The 25,907-nt window shown below is 39.6% G+C and overlaps 1 protein-coding gene and 1 pseudogene across 1 annotated transcript in view; both read right to left on the bottom strand.

The window, feature by feature from the left end:
* LOC132300557 (uncharacterized protein At4g17910-like) overlaps positions 1-25,907 on the bottom strand; it is a 69,629-nt gene that overhangs the window by 22,341 nt on the left and 21,381 nt on the right. The window contains exon 9 of the mRNA XM_059797689.1: positions 17,455-17,528. Within this exon, the coding sequence (XP_059653672.1) occupies positions 17,455-17,528 (74 nt within the window). The remainder of the gene's footprint in view (positions 1-17,454; positions 17,529-25,907) is intronic.
* LOC132300558 (sister chromatid cohesion protein PDS5 homolog C-like) lies at positions 8,779-12,756 on the bottom strand (annotated as a pseudogene).

Raw genomic sequence — 25,907 nt, 5'->3', positions numbered from 1 at the left:
TACTATTCATCGGGGGGAAAAAAAGACATACTTAGACAAAAATGCCCTCACCCAAACATGTATATATAATATATATACACACACATTATGTATAACATTGTATATAAAACAATATGTGATATTTATACAATTTATTTCACCTATATAAAATAAAATAAATATATAATTATAGGGGAAAGCTAACTTCCCCACCTTCGCCCCCGCGGGGGGGGGGGGGGGTGGGGGGGGTTGTGTTAAGACTTGTTGCCATATTTTATTTTGGACAAAAATAGTCACATTGGATCATGCCACATCATAAAAACTGTGGGTATTGATGTAATCTAACCCCATCTACTCTCTAAGAACTCGATCATGTCTCACTCAACGTTTCATCTCTCCCAACATTTATTCTCTCTCATGAGCTCCAAACTTTTGGCTATGGGGTTCATTTGCCGATATACCAACAAATCACTATCTGCTATGAGATTTTGGTGGCGGTGGTTGTGGGGTGGGGGTGGCGGCGGTCGTTGTGGGGGTGAGGATGGTGGTGGCGACAACACAGGCTATAGTGCCGTGGTGGTGGTTAATTTGATGGGATAGTATTGGTGCTAGGGGTTGTGAAGCAAGGATGTTGGAGGTGACGCCTGTTTGGCTGGTGGTGGGTTTTGTTGTGTAGTTGTGGTGGATCATTCGCTGTAAACAATCTGCAGCGGCAGCATCTACAGCAATGATTGTGGGTGAGGACGGCAGTGGTTATGGGGTAAGGATAGCGGTGGTGAGTGCAAAGGTTGTGGTGGTGGTTAATTCACCGGAATATAGTAGTGTTGTTGGCGGTTATGGACCAGGGATGGTGGTGGCAACACCGATTGGCCGGTGGTGGGTTCTGTTATGTGCATGCATCAATCTGCAGAGGCGGTGACAATATGCGGCGACGGTGGCAACAATGACGATCTGCAGTGGCAACGGAGGAGATATAGATATAGAACGTGTATGTATAGATATAGATTAACAACTCAAATAACCAATATGTTAAAGGACATAGAAGTGAGGTTTTTAGGATATTTTTGTCCAAAAATGTAGGGACAAGTCTTAATTATAAATCATATATAATAAGGGAGGATTTTCCAAGCATATCTGATTCAGAGTTCGAGACGGCAGGGATACTACGCTAAGGGAGGATTTATGGTGTGGCGAACGTTCGTTGGCTTCTTTATTTCCCAGGCTATTCAGGATTGTTATTGACAGACATGCTTGAGTGGCCGACTGTTATCGGCTTGATAGCAGGAGGATCACCTGGGACGTGCGTTTTCAGTGATAATTTCAGGACTCAAAATTGGATGACATTGTGGACTTGTTGGACCTGCTGTATAGACAAACGATTGATAAGGGAGGCCCAGATTCCCTCATTTGGGTCCCCTCTTCCTAGAGAAGATTCAAGGTCTGATCTTTCTTCCGCTGCCTCTCAGGCTTTTCAGGGGCTGATTTTCCTTGGAAGACGGTCTGGCGTTCGAAGGCTCCCTTAAAGGTGGCTTTTTTTGTTTGGACTGTCATTTGGGGCAAGATTCTTACCCTTGACAACCCAAGAAGGAGAAAACAGGTAGTGGTCAATTGGTGTTGCACGTGTAAGAGGGATGGAAAGTCGGTGAATCATCTTCTTTTACATTGTCTAGCTCACGACTGTTGGAGTCTCATCTTTGGTCTGTTTAGCATGCAGTAGGTCATGCCCCGGTCTACAAGAGTTTTGATTGACTCATAGAGAGGGTGTGGTATGGGTCCTCACATTATTCATTTTTGGAAGGCGATACCACTCTGCATTTGGTGGTGCATCTGGAAGGAACGTAATAGTAGATCTTTTTAGGGGGAAGAATCTCCCGTAGGAATGCTAAAATACCATATCATTAGTTGTCTTTTATGTTGGGGGAGGGGGGGAAGTCCATCTTTGGAGGAGATGATTGATCTCTTAGGATGTAATACCCCTAATTTTAAAAAGGATAGTCTCGGTATTTTTTTTAATTATTGTTTTAGTGCATTTTTACTTGATTATTTGATTATTTGTCTAATTGTTTTAATTGTTTTTATTTAATTGAATTATTTGAACTAATTATTTAATGATTTTATTTTATTATTTGTTTTCTTTATTATATGCTTATGTGGAAAATGAATTGATTGCTATATTGGATTTAATTAGTTTTATTATTCATTTTAATTCTAGGGTTTTATATAGTTTCACGGGTTGCCGAATTAGTGGTATTTTTATTTTATTTTTCTTTTCCTTCTCTAAGTATAATTAGGGTTAGAGTTATATACGCCTATAAATATATTAGTATACGCCTGTCTAGGGTTGGAAAACCCTATTCACGTACATAGAGACTTGAGAGGAACACAGGGAGAGACTTGAGAGGAAAACAGAGAGAAACTTGAGAGAAAAACAGAGAGGCTCAAGGAGGAATGAAGGGATTGCTTCTGGGTTGAACCAACAGCAACGGAGGTGTTGAACGGAAGTCTAGAAATTTGCCAGAAAACTTAAAGACGGTGGTTTAAGATTTCAAAACTAAAACCGAAGGCAAGTTCATATTCTAACTCCTTCTTATAGACCTGTGTTCTATGCATGCCTAGATAGTCTCTAGGACTTAATCAGACTTTAAAACGGATTTGTTATGCAGGTTAAATCAGACTTTAATCTATGTTATAAATTGAAACTGATTTATTGAATAGATTGTTTCCGTTAATTGTTTTAGCTCTTGTTAATGATGCGTATTGGATTTTTATAAGTTTCTGAGATCTTTGGGACATAGATTGAACTTCTAAAAACCGTAATAAGATATTACAGAAAGGTTTAAACACCACCGGAGGCGAGGCAGATGATTGGGAATCAGGTTACAGCTCTAGGGATGAGAGAGCCGGCTCCACCAAGGGGAGAGCCGGCTCCCTGGTTTTGGGAAGCAGCTCTTTCTCCAGTTTTTTTGTTTTCCCGTGGTTTGCGCTCTGTTTGGCTGATTGGGGTGTTTTTAAATTGTTTAAATTGCAATAACTGGTCTAAATAATTGTTTTAGACTTTTAAAAATACTTGGAAGCATGGTTATGTTAATATGCTTAGGAATGGAACAACATGAAGTTAAATAGAAAACCTGCATGTTGAGTATTGAATGGTTAATTTAATTACTTACTGGTATTTAGCAATTCTTCTATACATGATTTAATAGTGTTAATCATATTTCAGCAGTATTATAAGTGTAGTTGATTATCTGAAAATAATTATGCTTAGATTGAATTAATTGATATTTTAATTTATGGTATATTGCATCAATTGTTGGACGGTTTGGAGGATTTAAATGCTTAGTCTTATTTTAGCAATTCAAAGGACTGGAACATGATTTTTAAATCTTGTAATGAATGCATAATATGGTCATATACGTATTAGACTTTATTTATGCTTATTTTGGAGTATGGTTGATGGGTTACTTATTTCCTGTTTTGTCAATTATACTGTTTGGTGGATTGTATGCATCGGTATGGGATGGTGGCATACTAGGGATGGATTAGTTTAAAACACTAAGTCCTATCTATTCTGGATTGGGGTATGGATTAACTATAAAGGTTAAGCCCTACTCATATTGGTGTCAGGTCAATAAACAATTGAATGACATACTTTAGTTTTTTGATGGATTTTTATACATATGTCGGGCCACTGTATCAGATGGATGATATTTTTGTATTAGGCTTATACGGACTTTATATACTTATGATTATGGTACCGTGATATGAGCTTGAATCTCAAGATCATGGTTAGGGTGCGAATATCGCCTAGGATGGATAGCTGGACATAGTTATTATTCCCTGGTAGGTCTAGGTATACATGCCCACGATATGTACAATTTGCATGTTATCTCTACTCAGGCTGAGACAGACTTATGGGCTAGTGAGCGTCCTATAGTGTGTACTTATACATATATGGACTATTTTAGTTATTGCTGAGATATCTAGGATGTATCTGCGTATCGGGTCTCTATATGGATTGTAGTAGAATAGAACTTGCTCGTAGGCCTGACCCACTCTATTTTTTCAGGTGTTCGTCAGTTCCAGACTTAGAGCTTGTTCGTACTGAGCAGATACAGTCACTCACTCCTCCGACTACGTAGGATTCCCTATCATGTTTTAGTTTTGGATTCTTTTTTTTTCGTACTTTACATTTTATTGGGATTTTATTAGGGGTCCACTAGATGGATTCCCGAGTTGTACGGATTGAAGGTTTTGGAAAGTTTGGATTCAATTGGTTTTATCAATTTTGAGGATTTAATATTTAGAATTCTTTTCAGCCTTTATTATTTATTTCTTAATTCTTTTTGTATTCCTGCTTGTTTACATATTAATTGTCTGATGTCACTCGGATCTGTGCTCGGACTTGATCACCCGTGGCTCTAGAATCGAGGGGTATCACATAGGATCCCTGGGTCCTTAATCCCCTTGTTTATGTTCTTTGTGTATTTATTTATTTTCTCACGTTTGGCTTGTTGTACTTGAATGCGTTGGGAACGCTCTTTAATACATTTTTACTTTAAATAAATAAATAAAACAAAATAAAAAAATAATAATTTAAATAAAAAGAAAAAAAACATCTATGAATATGATACCAAAATCAGGGTTAGTCTTTATGAATATGTTTTGATGAGTAAATATGTATGGCAAAGCGTTCAAAGGGAAATGCATCCCACAAAACAAGAAGACCAAAAAAGGGCTTTAAACTCTTAAAGAGTCCACAAAATCAACAATCTCATCCATGGATTTACAATTTCTCCCAATAACCTAACAAAAAAGAGTATTAATAATGAAGAATTTCAGAACACCAATAGGGATCTCCTCTCCTTCAAAAGATCGCCTATTTCTTTCAAGCCATAAGCACCACTAAACACATATAGGCGTGACCCTCCAAAAGTCGCGAGCTTGGGCTCTCACTATACAACCTCCACAAGTCTCAACCAAACCTCTGGAAGACCTGGGCATAGCCCACTGAACCCCGAACAAAGTCAACATCAAAGTCCAATAGTCCCAAGCAACTGGGCAATGCAAAAGAAGATGATCAACTGTTTCCTCATTTCTCGAACACATGCAACAACAATTGACCACAACATGTCTTCTCCTCTTAAGATTATCCTGGGTGAAGATCTTCTCCAAAACTGATGTCCAAGCAAAGAAAGCCACTTCGAGAGGAGCCTTAGAACGCCAAATAACCTTCCACGGGAAGGCTTCCCCTGGAGCCTCCGCAAGACACCCAAAGAAAGATCGAACCTCAAAGCAACCCTGGGGAGATGGAATCCACACCACAGAATCAGTAACTCCATCCACGATACAACAGCTCCAAAAAGCCCATAGCCTCCTCAATCTCCCAATCCTGAAAGTTCCTCACAAAACGCACATCCCAGGGCATTCTCCCACTATCAAGGTGATAGCAGTCAAACACAAAAGCATGTTAGTTCGTGGCAATCCTAAAGAGTCTGAGAAACCAAAGGGCAAGAAGGCGCTCACCAAACCAAATATCCTCCCAAAAACATATCCCACTACCATCCCTAACTCGAAACCTAATGTGTTTAGAAAATTCATCCCAACCCTTCCGAATGAATTTCTAAACACCAACACCATCTGGGATTCTCACCTCAAGAGAATACCATCCGCCAAAATTCTCCCCAAATCTACTACCTATCAACCTCATCCATAAACGATGTCTCTCCACCCCAAATCTCCAAAGCCACTTCCCCAAAAAAGCCTTATTAAAAGGCACCAGTCTTCTGATACCCAACCCACCTTTTCGAATAGGACTACACACCTGCTCCCAATTAACCAAATGATATTTAAACTCCTCCCCCTTCCCTCCCCATAGAAAGTTCCGCTGCAACTTATCAATCCTCTCAACCACAACAAAAGGAATCTGAAAAAGGGATAGGAAGAAGTCGGAAAACTCGACAATGTGCTCTTCATCAAAGTAACCCTTCCCCCATTGGAAAGATACTGTTTTTTCCAACCTACCAACCTCCTCTCAAACCTTTCCACCATGGGATCCCCATTTCCCACTCTCCTTGACGGCGCCCCCAAGAGGTAGTCCTAAATAGGCAATGGGAAAAGAACCAATGCAACAACCCAAATTGTTAGCAAGAGATCAATCTCAAGAAACTCCCCAACTGGAACCAAAACACTCTTTCCCACATTCACCTTTAACCCGGAAACAACTTGAAACCATAATTAAATGCATCTCAAAAATCTAATCTAAGCCACATCAACATCACAAAAAACCAATGTGTCATCGGCAAACATCAAATGTGAGATCTCAAGCTGAGAAGGAACATCTCTCCCCACCCGGAAGCCACACAAAAAACCCAGATCCACTGCCCTCTTCATCATCCTACTAAGAGCCTCCATAACAATGAGACAAAGAAAAGAAGAAAGGGGATCTCCCTGCCTCAAACCCCTTGAGCTACCAAAGAAACCCGTAGGAGCTCCATTCACAAGGACTGAGAATCTAACACTTGGGATACAAAACTTAATCCATCTCCTCCATTTCTCTCCAAAGCCCATCCTTTCCATCAAATAAAGAAGGATACTACAACTGACATGATCATAGGCCTTCTCAATGTCCAACTTGCATAAAACCCCAGGAACCCCACTGCACAGTCGAGAATCAACACACTCGCCGCAATAAGAACTGAATCAAGAATTGGCCGGCCTCCCACGAAAACGTTTTGGGAATCCGTAATAACCCCATCCAAAACCTCTCTCAATCTCGAAACAAGAACTTTAGCAATTAATTTATAGATACATACCACCAAGATAATGGGTCGAAAATCCTTGACGTCACACCCCCCCCCCCCCCCCCCCCTTTTTTTTTTGGGGATAAGAGCAATGAAAGTGGTATTCAAACTTTTCTCGAAGCGGCCCTGAGAATGAAAAGAATGAAAAGTTCCCAACATTTCCCCCAAAACAACCTCCCAGCTGTGAATGAGGAATCTCATCTTAAAACCGTCAGGACCAAAGGCTTTATCCCTATTGCAATTTTTTTGCGCCTTTAGCACTTCCTCTTCAGAAAAAGGTCTCTCCATACCAACACTCTCCATCTCAGAAATCGAATCAAACTGGAGCCCCCTAAGCAACGGTCTCCAACCGTGTGTCTCAGTGAATAAATTCTGATAAAAAGAGGCAATTCCTCTATAAACCTCCTCATCCTTGCAGAGCAACTCCCCTTCCACCCACATCTTCACGATATGATTGCCCCTTCGATGTGCATTAGCAAGTCTATGGAAAAAATTCATATTACGATCCACCTCCTTTAACCACAGGGCTCTAGATTTCTATCTCCACAAAATCTTCTCCAACACAGCTATTTCAGCAATATCTGCGTGGCATACCACCCTTCTATTTCTCAAAACCTCTCCAAGATCTCCCAATCCCTCTATCCGATCAATATCAGCAATCTCTGAGAATGCCCGGTTCTTCCTCCACCCTAAGTTCCCAAACACCTCCTTATTCCATCTTTTAATTTCCTCCTTCAAACAACGTAATTTTCCGGAAAGAATGAAACTTGGAGTACCAATCACATCAAATCCCTCCCACCAATAGCGAATCCTCTCAGAAAAACCCTCTGCTCGAAGCCACATATTCTCAAATCTAAAAGGAGAGCTTCTTTTCCGTAGTTCCCCGCAATCTAGAACCATAGGAATATGATCCGATGTTGGTCTAGCCAACGCTGCATGGACTACATCGAGATATTTCTCCTCCCAGTCTCTGGATAACAGAAATCTATCCAAACGAGAGAGAGTAGGAGACGCTCTACCACTGGACCAAGTGAATGTCGCCCCTTCCAACGCAAGTCAATCAACTGCAAATCGAGAATGAACTCGGAAAACTGCTCCATAGACAAAGTCCACCTGCCCCCCGTGGACCTCTCACTAGGGGAGCGAATAACATTAAAATCCCCACCAACACACCAAGGCAAAGGCCATCTACCCCGAACAGAACCAAGCTCCCCTCACAACAAATGTCGAACGTTATCCTCGTTAGGGCCATAGACACCCGAGAAAATCCAACGGAATCCATCCTCCTCCATAGATAACATACAAGAGACCGAAAATCGTCCCATCCACGCATCAAGCTTTGAGACCTATCTTTTATCCCACATCACAAGAATGCTTCCCGAAGAATCCAAAGCTTAAAAGCAACCCAATCCACAAATCTACCACCCCAAAGACTCCTCACCACCTTATCCGAAACCAAGGAAATTTTCGTTTCTTGCAAACATACCACATTAACATTCCACTTACGAATTGTCAACTTCACCACCTTCCTCTACTCCGGGTCATTTAGACCACGGACATTCCATGATAAAATTTGTAACTTCATTAGTAAACAATTAAGTTCTCCTTTCCTCTTCTCTTCCCTCTAGCCCTCTCCTTTGATCCCCCACTCATCCCTTCATAGTTGACAGTCAAGACAAGATTCATCACCTACCTCTCCCCTTCCTCCAACGGCTTCTTTGCTTTGCCAGCCACCTGCTGGATGTTATTGTAATCGTGAAACATTCCCAAAGCCCTACAGAAATCCCCTTCATAAGATACCCCGACCAAGCTGCCAACAACCCCTGAATTATCCCTAATCCATAACTCCCTACAATCCGTATCAACCTCCCTATCCCCTCCCCCCATATCCGACAGTTCATTCCTCACTCCCTCAGGGTCCATCACTGCCAGTGGGACAGAAAAATCACCATCAACAACACCCTCCCAGAGCACAATCCCCACCCATCAATGTGTTTGAAGTCCCATCCCATTCATCTAACGCTGAAACAAAAGCATGACTGGCAACCACAGAAGTGCCATACTCTCCTTCTAAATCGTCACTGCATGCATCAGACCCCTTCATCAAAGCGCAAGGCTTTGTGCAATCGCAACTTTTTCACTAATAAGGCTGCAGACTCATCCGTTAACTGGAATTTCGAATCTTGGCCAACACAACTGTAACATCTTTCCCACCCTTCAAACATGTGGAAAAATCATCTACTGTGACACAAGCCAAAGTTCCAGGCTCCTGGACCCCTCTGATGAAAACAAAGAATTGCCATTCGAACAGCCCTCCGTCTCAACTTCAACCACTAGCGACAAATGTCGAGAACCAACCAGCAAACCCCCAAAATCCATCTCCACCGAACTCCTCAACACTTCATATTGTAAGCCTTGGTCTTGACCCACTTTTGTTTCTCCTGTGTAAACCATCTCCTGTTAGAAAAACGCGAACATTTCTCTGTAACTTCGGAGACTAAAAAGCTTCGGAGGCTGAAAAGAAGGCTGTGGATGTCGATTAAAAAACTTGACATTAACAGTCATTGTGGTAGTGTAACCCATCATGAAGCCCACTGTTAGGCCCCAACTGAAGAGGCCCAAAACGATTATGCAAACCAGGCCCAACACATAGTTTATGATGTTGGTCAACAGACATGGATCTTAGGCCTTTTAAATCTGACCCACATCGTTGTTTAAAAACAAGCCCAATATAATGAGGGCAGTCAGACTTGGAGCTTAGGCCTTTAATGTATGGCCCAGGTCGCTATAAAATATCTAGCCCAAAATGAGAACTGCCCACTGATGTAGGGGCGGGGTAGGGACGATTTGAAATTAAGAATAAGAACGAGATTGAGAGAGAAAGGGAATAAGAATTCAGAAGAGAAGAAGAATTCAGAGAAAGAAAAAATCACAGATAATCTCAAATTCAATATCAATAATAATCATCAAAAGCTGCACTTCACAATGTCTAAACCAACATATAAATAGGCATCGAAGAAAAACCCTAATCAAACTATTACCATAAATAGAAATCCTAAAATCAAATAATAATAATACTAAAAGTCAATCCCTAATTCTATCTTTCCTTCCCACGTCTCCAATAATAGGCATGGGCCGTATGGACTTCAAGCTCTCGGGCCAAGCCCGGTTCTTCATCATTCCCTCCCGGTTGAGAAGAACTCTCCTCCGGAGAGTAAATGCATAAGTATATCTCCAAAAAGTATGGGTCAATACTCTGTCTGGTATTTAAAACTGGAAAACCCTTCCATCGAATAAGGTAATACTCAATATCTCTAAAATGAGGGCCATCACTCAGATAATCAACAATATCCTTTGTCCAATCCATATATTGCGGCTGAAAAGATAGATGAACTAATGCTGGTGCTGAGGAAAATGTAAATTCACCTGTAGGAACACATGCCAATAAAATAGGAGGCTCAAAGGTGCCTCGGTCAGATAACAAATACTCCACATTAAAAATTGAATTAGTACTCAGATCCAATGACTCAAAGAAATATGCATTAGTTCCTAATTTTTGAATGATGTGGAAAAGTCTATCAATTTTGGCATGTTTCATCTAGAAGGAGTTTTTATGATAAGGTTGAGGTAGTGCACAAATTATAGCATAATCTTCTTTATTAAATTCATGATTCCTATGATGAGCATATGCAATGAGTTCATAATTCTTTTTACTTAAGACAATTTCTTGTCGCATATCGGCATCAAAATCATGAACAAGCAGAATAAAGGAATCAAGAAACTCAAGTGAATACATACATGGAGGCGAAGGATTATAATCAATGGACTGGCGTGGTAAAGAATGGTAGATAATCTCAAAAGAACAACTTCTAGTACTTTGATTAGTCAAACTTGCATAAACATACTCCATGATAGGTAAAAACAAATTCCAAGTGTCTAGACGCATGCTAGTAAAAAAACTAACCAACTATCCTAGACCTTGATTCACAACCTCAATTTTTCTATCATTCAAAGGACAAGATGCAAAAAGAAACTTCAAATTTGTCCCTAAGAATATCCAAAGTGTCTTCCAAAAATTATTGTTGTACTTGACATCCTTGTTTGACACAATGACAGTGAATGACTCGTGAAGTTTACCAATCTCTTCAATGCAATCTTGAGTGATCTCATTTTGTGCTAATTTATCATCTGTTTCATTCAGTTCAACATCTTCCCTAGGATGTGTATGGTTATTTAGGACATCAAATGAATAAGATCTTGGGGCTAAGGCAATGGTGTGTTGCTCAACATTCATGTGTGGCAATTTAGTTGGAGGTTCCTCAATTGTCCCATTTTTAATTTCATTAACACGTTTAGGTGGTGGAGAATCCAACACCTCCTCAAATGTGACATGGGGAACATCATTAGTCACTTTTTCTTCTTTTGCCAACACTGGAGAGATGTGACTATATTCAAAATTCTCTTTTTCAGATTCATCTTGACAAACATAAGCGACTATCTCAGCAAAATTAATTGACAAGAGGGCCATGGATTGTAGAGCTTTTGAAAGACAAGACTTAAGAATTGTAGCACAATTGTTCAAAACTTTTTCGCCTAACTTGTAAGATTCAGGTGAAATAGTCTGATTTTCCTTTCTAACACTAGCTAGAAGAGGACGAAGTAGCTCTACTGAGATATGGTCGCTTTCCTCCAATACAAGAGTCATAATTTGTTCCATATATCTAAAGATATTGTCCAACTGATGATCCCTTATTTCCTTTAAAAAGTACCAAAACATCTGAACCATTAACTCTTCACATTCCAAATCTAGCATTATCAAACATGACTTGACGTTTGCAAATGTGTTGAGAATTTTGACCCTTTTACCATGCGATGGTCTAGATGTATCAGATAGATTTTCAAAAGATGATACAATCACCTGGAATATTTCTACCATTTGATCATCATTATAGGGAAAATTATGGGCCGTAATCCTTGTTAACTCACTAAGGCATGACAACTCTAATATCACCATTTGAATGCTTTAAAAATTCTTTAGCAATTAAAGCTTTCATTATTGGAGAGATTGCAGCTTGCATTGAAGCACATGGGTCCTGGTGTACTTTGCAAAGCAAGTGATCAGTTTTGTTAAGCAACCAAAGGAGCTCACTGATTGAGGATGGAGGTTGAAAAAGCCTATTTCCAATTTTCAGAAGTTGTTGTTCCAAATTTATTTTCAGTGTTGTTTTTGTTTCCCTTTCATTTTCACACCAGTTAATTCTATTTCCGTGTGATGGGAAGCTTGGTTTGGACTCAACAATCTTAACGTTGCTTGGCTTAGAACAAAGCCATTGGGGACATAAAACGATGTTCTCCTCTGACATTGTTAAGAGGATTAGGTCAATGGACAAAGTTTAAAGAAGGTTGTTGATGGTCATGGTGGAAAGGTATGACATATGAATGGTTGAGAATAATGCCATCATAGAACTCAAAGTGAATTAAGTAAACTAAATTATAAACTAGAACAATGCACAACTAAGAAATCTGAAAGCAAATGAAATTAATTATGCTGGAAGTCATGCACTGGTCTAGGTGTAAAAATAAAGTGGAAACAATGAAAAGATTTTTTTTTTTTTTAAATTAAATGTGCAACTGAGGCAATTTAAAGGGGTTCGAAATTTAAATGGTTCAATTAGGACCTTTTGCAATTTCTAAACTAATCGAATGGATAAAAGTACTAATAACAATTTTTTTTAGTTGAAGTACATGTACCTTTTCCAAAGTAGAATGTAGAGCCCAATTGAATGCTTGGAGTGTTGAAGATTACCCCAAAATAGCTGCTTGAACTGAAGTAGGAATTCTGCTTTTTTTTTTTTTTTTTTTTTTTTTTTTTTGTCAGTCTACTACTGAACAGGCTGAACTATTCTGTTGTGGCTCTGAAATTTGGTCTGATCTTCTGAACTGGGCTAAGCTTGGGCCTGAAAACTCAATCTGCAACTTCCTTAAATGAACTTTCCAAACCAGTCCCAAATATATCCTTTCCAAACCCAAATATGAACTTTCCAAACCAGACATGATAATCGAAAGTTGACTTTCCAAAATCAGTAACGCTAAAATTTTGGTCAAATCTGGTTTATAAGGAAACAAAATATATCCTTTCCAAACCCAAATATGAACTTTCCAAACCGGACATGATAATCCAAATTTGACTTTCCAAAATCAGTAACGCTAAAATTTTGGTGACAATAAGGAATGCCAAGATTGCAATAACCCAAAGTTGACTTTCCAAAATCAGTCGCGCAGATTGCAATAATCCAAAGTTGATTTTCCAGAATCGAGAAGAGGATGCTGAAATTTCGGTGAACAATTGCAAAGATCTGGGCACACGTTGACAAATTAGTGTGAACGAAGATCGAGGAAGATGACAACTAGGGTTTGTATGGTTTTGGTGATGGTGAAGCAACGGTGCTTTGGTTCTGGATTTTGCAATAGAGGCAGTGACTGCAAATTTTGTTAGGGTGTCAGTTGCTTTGTATTGGTGGCGGTTGGGGCTTAGGATCTCCAGATGGCCGAAAAGTGATAAATGGATTGGATTGCTAATTGATGCAGCAGCTGTGGTTTCAGATGGATGAACTGTAGATTGGTTTGATTGCTGTGAACACTTTGAATCTTTTGCTCTGATACCAATTGATGTAGGGGCGGCTAGGGACGATTTGAAATTAAGAATAAGAACGAGATTGAGAGAGAAAGGGAATAAGAATTCAGAAGAAAAGAAGAATTCAGAGAAAGAAGAAATCACATATAATCTCAAATTCAATATCAATAATAATCATCAAAAGCTGCCCTTCACAATGTCTAAACCAACATATAAATAGGCATCGAAGAAAAACCCTAATCAAACTATTACCATAAATAGAAATCCTAAAATCAAATAATAATACTACTAAAAGTCAAAATCCCTAATTCTATCTTTCCTTTCCACGTCTCCAATAATAGGCATGGGCCGTATGGACTTCAAGCTCTCGGGCCAAGCCCGGTTCTTCATCACCCACACCTTTATGCATCTGCCCTAACATGTTTGCATTGAAAACGGACTTTCTTTTCAAGCCCAAATCATAAGTCTTCTCTCGATTTGATCCATAATGAGCTGGGTCAACAAAGGCCCTTGGACAGCGACCAACACCCTTTCCCTCAGGAAACCCACCGAATCTTCTAGAAGATCTCCACCGCCCTATAACATCATCAGAAAATCTCCCCCTTACACGTGACCTAGTTTTGATATTCAAACCATCCCTAATGATAAGGTTGGAATCCAGAAAATAGGCTCTTTGTCCGCCACGTGTCCCACCTCTCTTCACCTCAGATCCACTCACCACATGCTCGTGAGGACCACTTCGTCTTCCTCCAACAAATTTGATCGACCTCTGCAACTCCCATTCATCCATCCATTTCTGGAGATCGTCGGCACCTTTCACGCCCATACTAAGAAGCTTCCAATAGTCTTCCTCCCTCATAACATGAGCACCATTTCCTCCATCCAGACTTTCAGTCGTAGGCACAAGCGCTGGTGGAGTCTCTTCCCAAATCATTATAACAGAAACGATCATCGTGGATGAAGATCGCTTGAGGACAACAAGTAGAACCATTGCATACCGTAAGACGCACACTTTCGGCATCTTTGGTCTCATCAGCTTCAGCACACACGAACCCCCCACAACAATCACCCACAGTTACAAAAAGGGCACGACACCATAAGTGTAAAGGAAGGCCATTCAGTCGGACCTGTGCATCCCCCCCTAAAACTCCAAGTGCCCACGCACAGCGTCGCCTTACTGTAATCTCGTTGGCCCTCCTTTAAAACCCGACGTGCCTCTGATTGGGATGGAAGGCAGGAAAGAAGTAACGAATCAGGTAAAAGTACAACATCAACACCACAAGTAATATTCCACACTCGCGACGCCCAATCTGCAACTTTATCACAACCCCCAACCTCTTTGTCAAACTTCTCCACCAAACAAGACAACAGATCGTCCCTGCGTCTCCCAACAGAAGCATCATCCAAATAGATCGAAGATCCTCTATTCGGCTTGGCAGCATTAACCGTCCCCCCCCCACCCCCCCGCCCCCCCTTCCCTCCTGAAAGGAGCGAGTAAGCCTTGCGATTTCAAGGAAAGACTTCATTCATCAAAGTACAAAACGAATGTGTTGCTGGTGTAGGAAATCAGCATGCAGGTTTTGCCCACAACTCCATCACCGACAGTCACGCACTTTATGAACCACGACGCGCTCATTTCAATCAAGATTTACTTTTTTTGAGTCTTCTTCTTGTTGTTGTTCTTCAGATCTTGATGATGATGATTCATGGGATGTGCAAATGATTGATCGATCGAAAAAAAAAAAAAAAAAAAAGCCCCAAAATGGAAATTGTCGTGATTATGTTAATTTTGTTCTTAGAGACAGTTATTTGTTTCAAGGCTCTCAACTTTGCATTCCCCATACTTCACTTAGAGACTTCTTAGTCTGGGAGTTACATGCAGGGGGGCTTGCCAGTGACTTTGGTAGGAATAAGACTATCGCCTTGGTTGAGGATAGACTTTATTGGCCGTCCCTAAAGAAAGATATTGCCGTAGTAGTGTCCCAGTGTCACACTTGTTAGTTGGCAACAGCTAAAAAATGAAACATTGGTTTGTACACTTCTCTTCCTATACCACACACACCATGGAAGGATGTTAGTATGGATTTTGTGCTTGGTTTTCCTAAGACGGCGAGAGAGCATGATTCTATTTTCGTTGTGGTGGATAGTTTTTCTAAAATGGCACATTTTATTCCTTGTAGCAAAATAGCTGATGCCTCTCGCGTAGCTCAGTTGTATTTCAAGGAAATTGTTCGGCTTCATGGGTTACCAACTTCCATTGTGTCCGACAGAGATGTTAAGTTTGTTAGCTACTTCTAGAAGACACTTTGGAAACTTTTTGGGACGAACTAGAAATTTTCCTTAGCTTTTCACCCTCAGACTGATGGTCAAAATGAGGTTGTTAACCGAAGTTTGGGAGACTTGCTTAGATGTTTAGTGAGAGAGCAGCCGGGCACATGGGATTTGTTGTTGCTAACTGCGGATTTTGCTTATAATAATTCAGTCAATCGGTCCACTAGTAAGAGTCCATTTGAGATTGTCACTAGCTTTTCGCCTCGCCAGCCCATTGACCTTATGCCATTGCCTCCAGATTTTCATTCCTCTAAGTCTGCTGATTCCTTTGCTCAGCATATTCATGATTTACATGCTGATATTCGACGAAAAATTGCTATAAGTAATGAGAATTATAAAGTTGCTGCAAATGGTCATCGTTGGAATCAGGAGTTCAATGAAGGAGATTATGTGCTAGTTTGTGTACGCCCAGAGCGTTACCCAAAGCACTCCTTCAAGAAATTACATACCCGAGCTTCCGCACCTAACCGTATCCTTCGTAAGTTGGGACCTAATGCATATGTGATTGACTTACCATCAGATATGTCTATTAGTCCAATTTTTAATGTGGAGGATTTATCACCTTACCGAAGCATCTTTGAGCCTCCCTCTTTTTCTTCTGATTTGCCCACAGGTGGTTCTCCTTCGTCATCCACACCAGTGCCTCCTCTTCCAGCAACCCGACCACGGTCTACTGATCAGATTGCCGAGATTCTTGATTGTCAGATCATTTCCTCGCCTCATGGTGATACACATCGCTTCCTTGTCATATGGAGGGATCGTCGAGATCTACAGAGGATGACTTTTGTTGTATTGATTCTGATCTTCTTGAGCAGTATCTTCACCGTTACTCTCCGGAGGCGAGTTCTTTTCAGCCGGGGAGAACTGATGGAGATCGTGAGGTATTCCGCACCTATGTCAGACGCAGGCGCAGGGATATTGTAGTAGGAATATTTTAGTATTTTTATTTTTAGTGGGGATTGATTATTTTTAGTAATTATGCCTATAAAGGGCCTTGATGTAATAGACTTTAGTAGTTTTTGGAATATTATTGACTATTGCTTTCTCTTAGCTCTCTCTCTGTGTTCTTTACTTCTCCCATTTCTGTTCTTGCTTTTCTCACCCGTTCCGTCTATCCTGCCTATCTCTATTCACTCTGTTCTCACCCCCCTTTCGTCTATTTTCTCATCCCCTTCTTTTAGTCTATCTATTCTTTTATTTTCTCACCTCTTTCTTTCTTTCTGGTTGTTTGTCCTGCGTCAAGTACAGTGCATAAAGAGATGATTGACTCCTCATCGCTCTTGCACATGCAGCACCAATTCAGTATAACCTGCCTCCTCCTTCTCAGGTTATCCATCATCAAAACATCCTTGTACTCATTGCTCCCTATAATAAAGATTCAAAGGCAACTATAGTGTTTGAAACTAGAAGTTCATTTCCAATGTGTTGTGTGGAGGAAGAGAAAAAAAAAAAAGCAATGCAAAACAAGTGGTGCAGAAATCTAAAATCTACATACCAAGTTCACATATATGACAATGGGAAAAAGGCACTTCATTTCATTAGATATATACCACCAAAGGATGCACTGAAATAGCTGGCATAACTCCCATGAAAGGAAGAGCTTTCTCCTTTTTGGTTCATAAGATAACGAAATAAATAATAATAATAATAATAATAAAATAAATAAATAAATAAATACATTACATTTTAAAGACAAGAACAGTCACTCACATTGTTGAGATGCCTCGTGCTTGTCGTGAAACTAATGAATTTGCCAATACAAACAAGCCTACCCCAATATCCATCTATATAGTCCCAAAAGAAAATAGTTGGTAAATCTTTAATTCATATAAACAAAGCAAGTAACAAATTCATAAAGCATGTACAACAAAGTTTAACATAACTATAAAAAAGAATTGATTTATTATTCATGAGTAAAAAGGAAGTTCTAAACAAATCAATCAAAATGGTGCATACAAAATCAAACAGTTCTTAGAAAAAAACAAAGCGAACATTATATATGCAAGCACTACAAGTCAAAAACAAAACTTTTACTAATATTCTCATTGCCAAATATTTAGTCATTCAATAAGAGAGAGAAAATGACATAAAAATGCAAGAGAGAGAAGTTCCACGAAGATTTTTTTTTTTTTTTTTTTTTGGTCGAGTAAAAATGTACTAAAATTGTTCAAATGGGGATCACATCCCAAAGAAAGCTACAAAAGGACCAAATAGGGCCCGAAGAACCCAATGTACCAAAAAAATTCAACTAACTCCCCTAAAGATGTACAATTTCTCCCTCCCAAGGACCCAACAAATAAGAGAGCTAGTAATAGAGAATTTCAGCACCAAAATAGGAGTTTCCTCTCCCTCGAAGGATCACCTATTCCGCTCCCTCCATAAGCACCACCACACACATAACGGTGCCACCCTCCAAAAGTCACAAGCTTGGAAGCCCACTGCACAACATCTCTAAGCTTCTATCAAGCCTCTCAAGGACCGAGGCATGACCCAGTGACCCCGAACAAGCCCAAAGGTAAACCCCAACTGTCACGGGCCATGGGACAATGCAACAAAAGATAATCAACAAATGAAGGATCTCAATGTCTTATATAAAGAGAGACAATATCAGATGAATAAAAAAAAAATGTGAAAACGAAATATATATATATATATACACACACTAATTGAAGAAAGTATGATCATCAGTTGTGTAATAACACAGTTTGATCCAATGGCTAATAAGCTGAAATGAACCATAGTTGTTCTTGAAGAACTCAAGCAAAGCTCACTATAGGGCTCATTTGTCTTATATTATGATTTTTTTTTATTTTTTTTTTCCCCTAAATGACGGAAATTTTATAAATTTTTCAAGTAAAAGTACAATTACACACGAGGAGAACCCTCACAATATCCCACAAACAAAGCGATACACCAAAACAAAACCTAGAAATCAAAAGAATTCAAGATCCTATGATATCCTAGAGGCATACCCCCAAGACATCCATAACATCCCAAATAGTACATTTAACTAAAACCATATGATTTCTAGAACCCTCATCATGTAACCTACGATTCCTTTCATTCCAAATGAAATAAAGAGTGGCAGAAAACACCATTCGAAGCAACTTGTTCCTGAAAGAATTTATCTTCACTTGCTGCGCCAAAACTGTCTTGAATCCCTCAAGTGATAACCAACCTGTAATATCCCAATTCAGAATCTCCCCCAAACCATACCAAACCAGCTTTGTAAATTTACACTGACAAAACATATGCTCAGTGCTCTCCACATTAACCAAACATAAGGCACATCTAGAAGCTAACTGAACTCCCCTTCTTTGAAGATTTGTATGTGTTAAAATCCCTTCCTGAAGTGTTACCACTGCATGCACTGACCAACGAGGTCTTCCCCCATTCCAACACAAAATAAACCAATTAACTTCTGGATTAGGAAAGCCTACAAACCTCCCACGCAGCTCTGAAAGTAAACTCAGCCCTCTGCCACAACACTTTATCTGAACCTCCAAAAATACTATACTGACTGCAAAACTGAAGTATCTCCTGAAGATCAGCAGTAAATTTATCCACATCCCAAGCATTATTAGAAATTAAATAACTTAAGGGCGTGTCCTTCACAGGTTGCAAAGCTCTCAACATCCTATAACTAAATTTCTGGGACAAAAAGCCTTCACACCAAGGATCTAAGAACAGCTTTATGGAAGAGCCATCTCCAATTCTATAACTGCATCCTAACAACATCACCTCCCTTACTGCAACAATGTTCTTCCAGGTAGATGAATAAATATCACGAACCACAGCCTGCCAATAAGCTATATTTCTAGCATAACAATTTCTAAACCAAGCCACCCATAACTTGTCTTTTGAAATCAGGAAATCCCAGGCAAGAGAACACTTTGCAGCCTTGTCCATGTCCATTAATCTTCGAATGCCAAATCCACCTTCAGCTTTAGGAGCAGTAATTTTCTTCCACCCTAAACCATGAAGCTTTCTCACATTATCCTCATGCCTCCAAATGAAGTTTCTCATCCTTCTTTTTATGGTATTGATCACAGTGGCCGGCAAAGAAAAAACAGAAATCCAATAGTGCACCAGAGGAGTGATCACTGCCCTCACCAACTCCGCTTTCCCAGCCAATGAAAGATTTAGCCCTGCCCAAGTAGTGGTAGATGTAATCACTTTCTCAATAAGAGGTTTGCAATCTCTAATCTTAATAGCCTTGTCAGAAATAGGAAGTCCAAGGTACTTGAATGGAAGTTTTCCCAGCTTGCAACCCAGAACAGAAAGTACAGTTTTGCTTCTCTTTACTGTCCTAGTTAAATAAACTTCAGATTTATCTTTGTTAACCCCCAGACCAGAGGTACATTCGAATTGTTTCATAAGCCTCTTCAAAGTAACAACACTGCCCAAGTTAGCTCTAACTACAATCAACAAATCGTTTGCAAAGAGTTGATGTGAAACAGGCACCTCAGCCTTTCTGGCAGCCTTAGAAATCACTAAATTACCTCTGTTAACTTCAAATGCAAACATTCCTAATAAGTATTCTGTAACCAAGGTAAAAAGAAGAGGAGATAAAGGACAACCTTGTATCAACCCCCTACTTCATTTGAAATACCCGGCAGGAATTCCATTTATCAGCAAAGAGAACCAAACAGTTGAGATACATTCTTTAATCCACCCAATCCATCTATTACCAAAACCAAACTTGTTCAACAACTGGATCAAAAAATCCCATTTAACTAAATCATAGGCCTTTTTGATGTCCACCTTCCATGCAATGGTTGGTTTGGTATGATTGTGACCAAACCCTTTCAGCAATTCATGAGCCAGAATTATGTTATCTTGGATTTTCCTTCCCTTAATGAAAGCATTTTGTTCTTGTCCCACCAAATTTCCAAGAGACTCACTTAGTCTAACTGCAAGAATCTTAGTGATAATCTTATACAAAAAATTGCATATAGAAATAGGTCTGAACTCCCCAACTTTAGTAGCTTCTTTCTTCTATGGTATAAGTGTAATGAAGGTGCTCTTAATAACTTTTCCCAAAGCTGGATTTTGAAAAAATTGAAGTACAGCATTAGTGACATCTTCACCCACAATTCTCCAGTATTGTTGATAAAACCTCAATGTAAACCCATCAGGTCCAGGGGCTCTATCAGCTCCCATGCCAAACACAATTTGCTTAACCTCCAACCTGGTGATAGGAACCTCAAAGTGCAATAGCCTCTTCCACTGACAATTTCTTCCTAATAAAATTTTCTGATACATGGATATCAGCACAATCAGGTTCTGTAAACAGCTCCCTAAAATAGTCAATCAACCTCTCCTGAATAATATTTGAGTCATGAGTGATTACTCCATCCCCATCCTCCAACACTGTGATATTGTTACATGCTCTATGTTGCTTGATCTTTTGGTAAAAGAACTTTGAATTTCTGTCAAGGTCTTTAACCCATTTAATTCTAGCCTTCTGAGCAAGGATCACAGCCTCATTGGTTAAAGCAGATTCAAATTCTATCCTAGCATTGAATTCCTTTTGGATACTCTCAACATCCATTGGATTTTGCTGTACTTCCATTTGGCAGGCCTCAAGATTACTTCTAGCTTTACAGACACCCTCAAACACAGAACCAAACTTCATTGTATTCCAATTTTTAACAGCAGCCTTTGTGATCTTCAATTTCTGCCACAAAATCTGAATTGGTTCTCCTTTAACTTTCCTCTTCCAAGCCTCTTCCACCACTTGAGTAATTGCAGGTTGAGTATTCCACACTTGAAGAAATCTGAATGGTTTAGGGCCTAAAGCAATTTTATCTTGACATTGCACGCACAACCCCCAGTGATCAGAAATTAAATGAGGGGCTAACAATACATGAGATGCAGGAAAGGAGTTACGCCAAGCATCATTCATAAGAGCTCTATCCAATTGGCCATAAATCCTTTGCCTACCAAACTGATTATTACACCAAGTGTGACTTCCATTCAAAACTGGTATATCAGTAATTCCTAGAACATCAATCAAATGGTTAAATTCTCTGAGAACCCCAGGAGGATGATCTTTCCCCCCCCCCTTCTTTTCATGATTATAACTCACAATATTCTAATCACCAATTAAAATCCAAGCCCCATGAACAATCTGATAAAAATTTAACAGGTCACTCCACAACTGTCTTCTTTCAACCACTGTATTAGCAGCATATGCAATAGCCACAAAATACTTCACTCCTCTAGCTCGAATTGTAACCTCCAATAGTATAACTTGAGCCCTAATATCATGAGTCTGGACATCAAACACTAGAGGATCCCAACCACACCATATCCTTCCCCCATGATGAGCACTGTAGTTGTTAATCCATCTCCAATCATGTCTGAGATTCTGAGAAATAGCTTGAAATCTAGACTCCTGCACTCTAGTTTCAACCAAACCAACCAAAGATAAGGGAATTTGCTCAACAATTTTTAACTTCTACCTGCATTTGATTCCTGTTGAGTCCCCTTACATTCCAAAGACCTATCATTTGTTTAAAAGGTCTGGTGGATTAGCAGCCACCATCCCTCTACTGAGTCTAATATTTTATGTGTCAATCTCAACCTTCTTATTCTTCTTCTTATTCTGCTTTTTGGACATAACTTGAATAGTTCCAGACTGCTTTCTGGAGGATGAGGTTGTTACTACACCTATTTGTTCTTATATTATGATTATTAAAAGAGAAAAGGCATCTTCACCAAACGCCAAATTACTAAATGAAAAACATACTTTATATCATTTTAAAGTAGTTATATATCAAAAGACAGTTGGAAAATAAAAGGTTAAAATACAAATATATATATATATATATATATATATCATTAAATAAGATTACAAAAAAATTATGACTCCATATTAGCAAAACAACACATCAATTTAGGAATCCTTCCTACATGTCTTCGTATCCAACTACCAACCCATTCCTTATTTCTTTTTATAAACTAGAATTCTATTAACAACGAAAATGAGAAGAAATAATTTACGGAAAAAAGAAAGAGAAGAAATAAAAAATGAATGATCTGATACCCTTTTTCAAAGAGAAAAATCATATAAAAGGAGGAGGAGAGAGAGAAACAAATGGCCCATCGTAACGGATGAGTCTTCTAGTCTGCATTTCTAATCTTCGCCCTCAAGATGTGAGAAGTCCCTTACTCTGTGTTGCAAAAGGGTTAAGCCTCTTAGTTTGTGTTTGGTTTGATGGATTTAAGAATGATGGACTTGGATGTGAATGCATTGGCTGTATTTCAGCAAAGGGATCAGGTTAAGGATTTGAGGTCATAAAGGGACTTCCAAAAGTAAATTTTCAAATTCTTTGCCGAGGTAAGAAGCTATAAGAACTTTAGAGGATTTCAAATAGCATTTTTAGGCTCCAAATTCACAAATGAAATTCTCTCAGAAATGTTAATTTCAAATCCATGAAAAAACCACCATCAAATGCCTCCTTTTAAATTCATTAATCCCAAATAGCTAATCTTATCCCTCATCTCTCAATCCAATTCAAATACTCATTCCTCTCACATATAGCGAATAAGAACCGCAAAGGTTCTCCCTTAAAACTCAACACTCTTGTTAGGACTTGGTGTTTATTGCTTGACAGATTCGGTGATCAAAATGATGATTGTAGCCTTGTAGTTGGTCTAGTGATATGTTGTTTTGATCTGTCGAAGTCAAGTTGATTTATTACCTATTATTGATTTGTCGGAGAAGGCATGATTGAAAACTGATAATTGAGGATTCTATCAAGATCGTAAAGATCGTAAAGATAATATGAGTGGACAATCTTCATTTACTTGAATCACACAAACTTAGGTAACAGTAAGTTTAACTGAGAAACCCATAAATACTAAATTGAAATAATATTAATATGGTTGACCTTAGTAGACTTTGACCACCCCAAAGAAGTGTTTCAAAGTCATTTAAACTGTAAAATTGTGCTTTATTGTTTTTAAATACTTTCAACCAATTCCCATAGCATAGGAGATCGATTATAATGAATTTGAGATCTTAAGATCTAAGAATTGAACCCCACTTGAAAAGAAATTTAAGGGTCGATCCCCATATGCCTAGATTGTTCAGAACAGATCCCCATAATATATAGGACTACCTCCAAGAAAGGCTACAGCACCCTTATTGATGATACTTTAGCTCTTTTAAACACATATACACACAAATGGTATATATATATTTAAGAGCCTTGAAGACACGTAGTTTGAGTATTTTTGCAGAAATTCTTATAAAACTTGTGCATGCAGATGTGCATTCCATATTATTCTTGTAGCCTTGCTTGGTGGTTCCTTTAAAGAAAAACTAGCAGCAGTTCTTTACTTGGATCTTCACATCGTGATACGAAAACTACTACTTCATGCCTATCTGGGAGACATAATAGAGGGAGTGGATTTGTTGATGCTTGCCGTGGACAAAAAAGCAAGAGATAAATACTGACAATCACTTGGACAAAGCAAATCACGTGGAGATGGATTTGTTGACAGTATAGCTCCAAGACTTGTGAAACATAAAAGTGGATCCAAAGTAAATTAACTGAGGTTTTTTTGTGCAAAAGTTCATAACCTAGATTTATACCTTTTCTTCTCATTGAAGAATGGTTAGTACATGGGCAAGGTCCCGTGGTTTCCTCCATTGAGGGTTTTCCATGTTACTTCTGATTGTTTGATTGAAAGGTTATGCAGGCGTGGTTAATGAATGAATTGACGAAACTAATAAATGGTGATAAATTAACCTGCCAATTTGCATTAACGAAAAAAGAGACCTCTTCACTCCTAGGGCCCATCCACATCTGTGAAATCATCTTTTGCTTTCACTACACAACTCTAATATCAAACTGCAGCCTTAGTGCTTAACGCATTCCATCGATGAAAAATGTGACATGTTCCCAAGAAAGTGAACACATGCTATTCAAACCAAGCGGAGCATTGCTCATGAGCCAATCAAGTAGAGTTCAACCCAAGGTTAAACAAAGGTATCCCAAAATTCAGGCAAGCTCGAGCAAAATATGGAGCACTTTTAACTTAGCCAATGTGCCCGAACAACCTCATACTTATCCTGATCCAGCTTTTTCACAGCCCTACAGCAGTGATGCCACCTACCTTGGGTTCAAGACTACATATCATGACTGAAGTATTAGCAGAGATTTGAGTACACGGTTCGGTATTCAAAGTCTCAATTGGCATAATTTCGAGTGAACAGTGGAAATGCGGCCGGAGTCTACTGCTCCGACTAGTCACCGGAGTCATTAATTCTGGTGAAATCCTCTGCTATTTTTTCTTTCTTTCGTTCTCTTTCTCTGTTGATCTTGTTGGTTTGCGGTTCTGTGGTTCTGTTCATGAAAGCGCTTGATAGTCAAAGGTTGTCTTACTTGGAGGTGGCTCGTCTTCCACACCTGGATCTGAAAGGGGAGGTGGAACGGATTCCTTCTCCTAGTGATCTAGTGTTTAGGGTGGACAACCTCAGTACCTCCTCTCGAGAACGTGTTCTTAGAGCTTGCCTGGTTGGGAGATTTGACAGAGAGGTGGGGTCTTTGGAGGAAATTGAAGATCGGGCCACGAAGGCTTAGTTGATCTCGGGAGGGGTTAGGGTTAACTCTCTGCCGGATGGGCTTTTGTTGTTCCAGTTCCCGTCGGTTTTGGAGGCTCAGAAGGTTCTGGATTGGGGCAAGAAATCTTGGGGTGAGGCACAGCTTTTCATCGACCTTTGGTACTATAGAGTTGGTTGCTATGGGTTGAGGTTGCGGGATAACCACCAGCGTGTTATTGTGTATGGATTGCCGCTGCATCTTTGGTGCCAGAAGTTGTTTGTTGCTATTAGAGATGCGTGTGGAGGATTCCGGGACGTGAAGGCATTTGAGATGAGCGATACGGAAAGAATTGTGATCACTGTGGCTGATGAAGGTGTGATCCCGAAGAGCTTTGTCGTGGAGGATGGACGGTGGGCTTTCAGAATTTCGCTATCTGAAGAAATCGCTCCGTTCTTGGTCCCGCTGACTAAAACCAGTTCCGTAAAGGGTGCCGTGCTTCCACCGGCGGCGTCGGCTGGAGTTTCCCATCCGTCGCACAGGTCTGGTTGTGCGAATGGATTCTCACCGGTGATACAAAAGGCAGCGGTACAGGCCAGCCGGTCTCAA

The sequence above is a fragment of the Cornus florida genome, unplaced genomic scaffold (assembly GCF_030987335.1).
Source record: "Cornus florida cultivar Cherokee Brave unplaced genomic scaffold, ASM3098733v1 CherokeeBrave_3.0.0_Hap2_Chr03, whole genome shotgun sequence".
NCBI lineage: Eukaryota > Viridiplantae > Streptophyta > Magnoliopsida > Cornales > Cornaceae > Cornus > Cornus florida.
The sequence above is the reverse complement of the archived record's forward strand: the minus strand, read 5'-3'. Positions and strand labels throughout refer to the sequence as shown.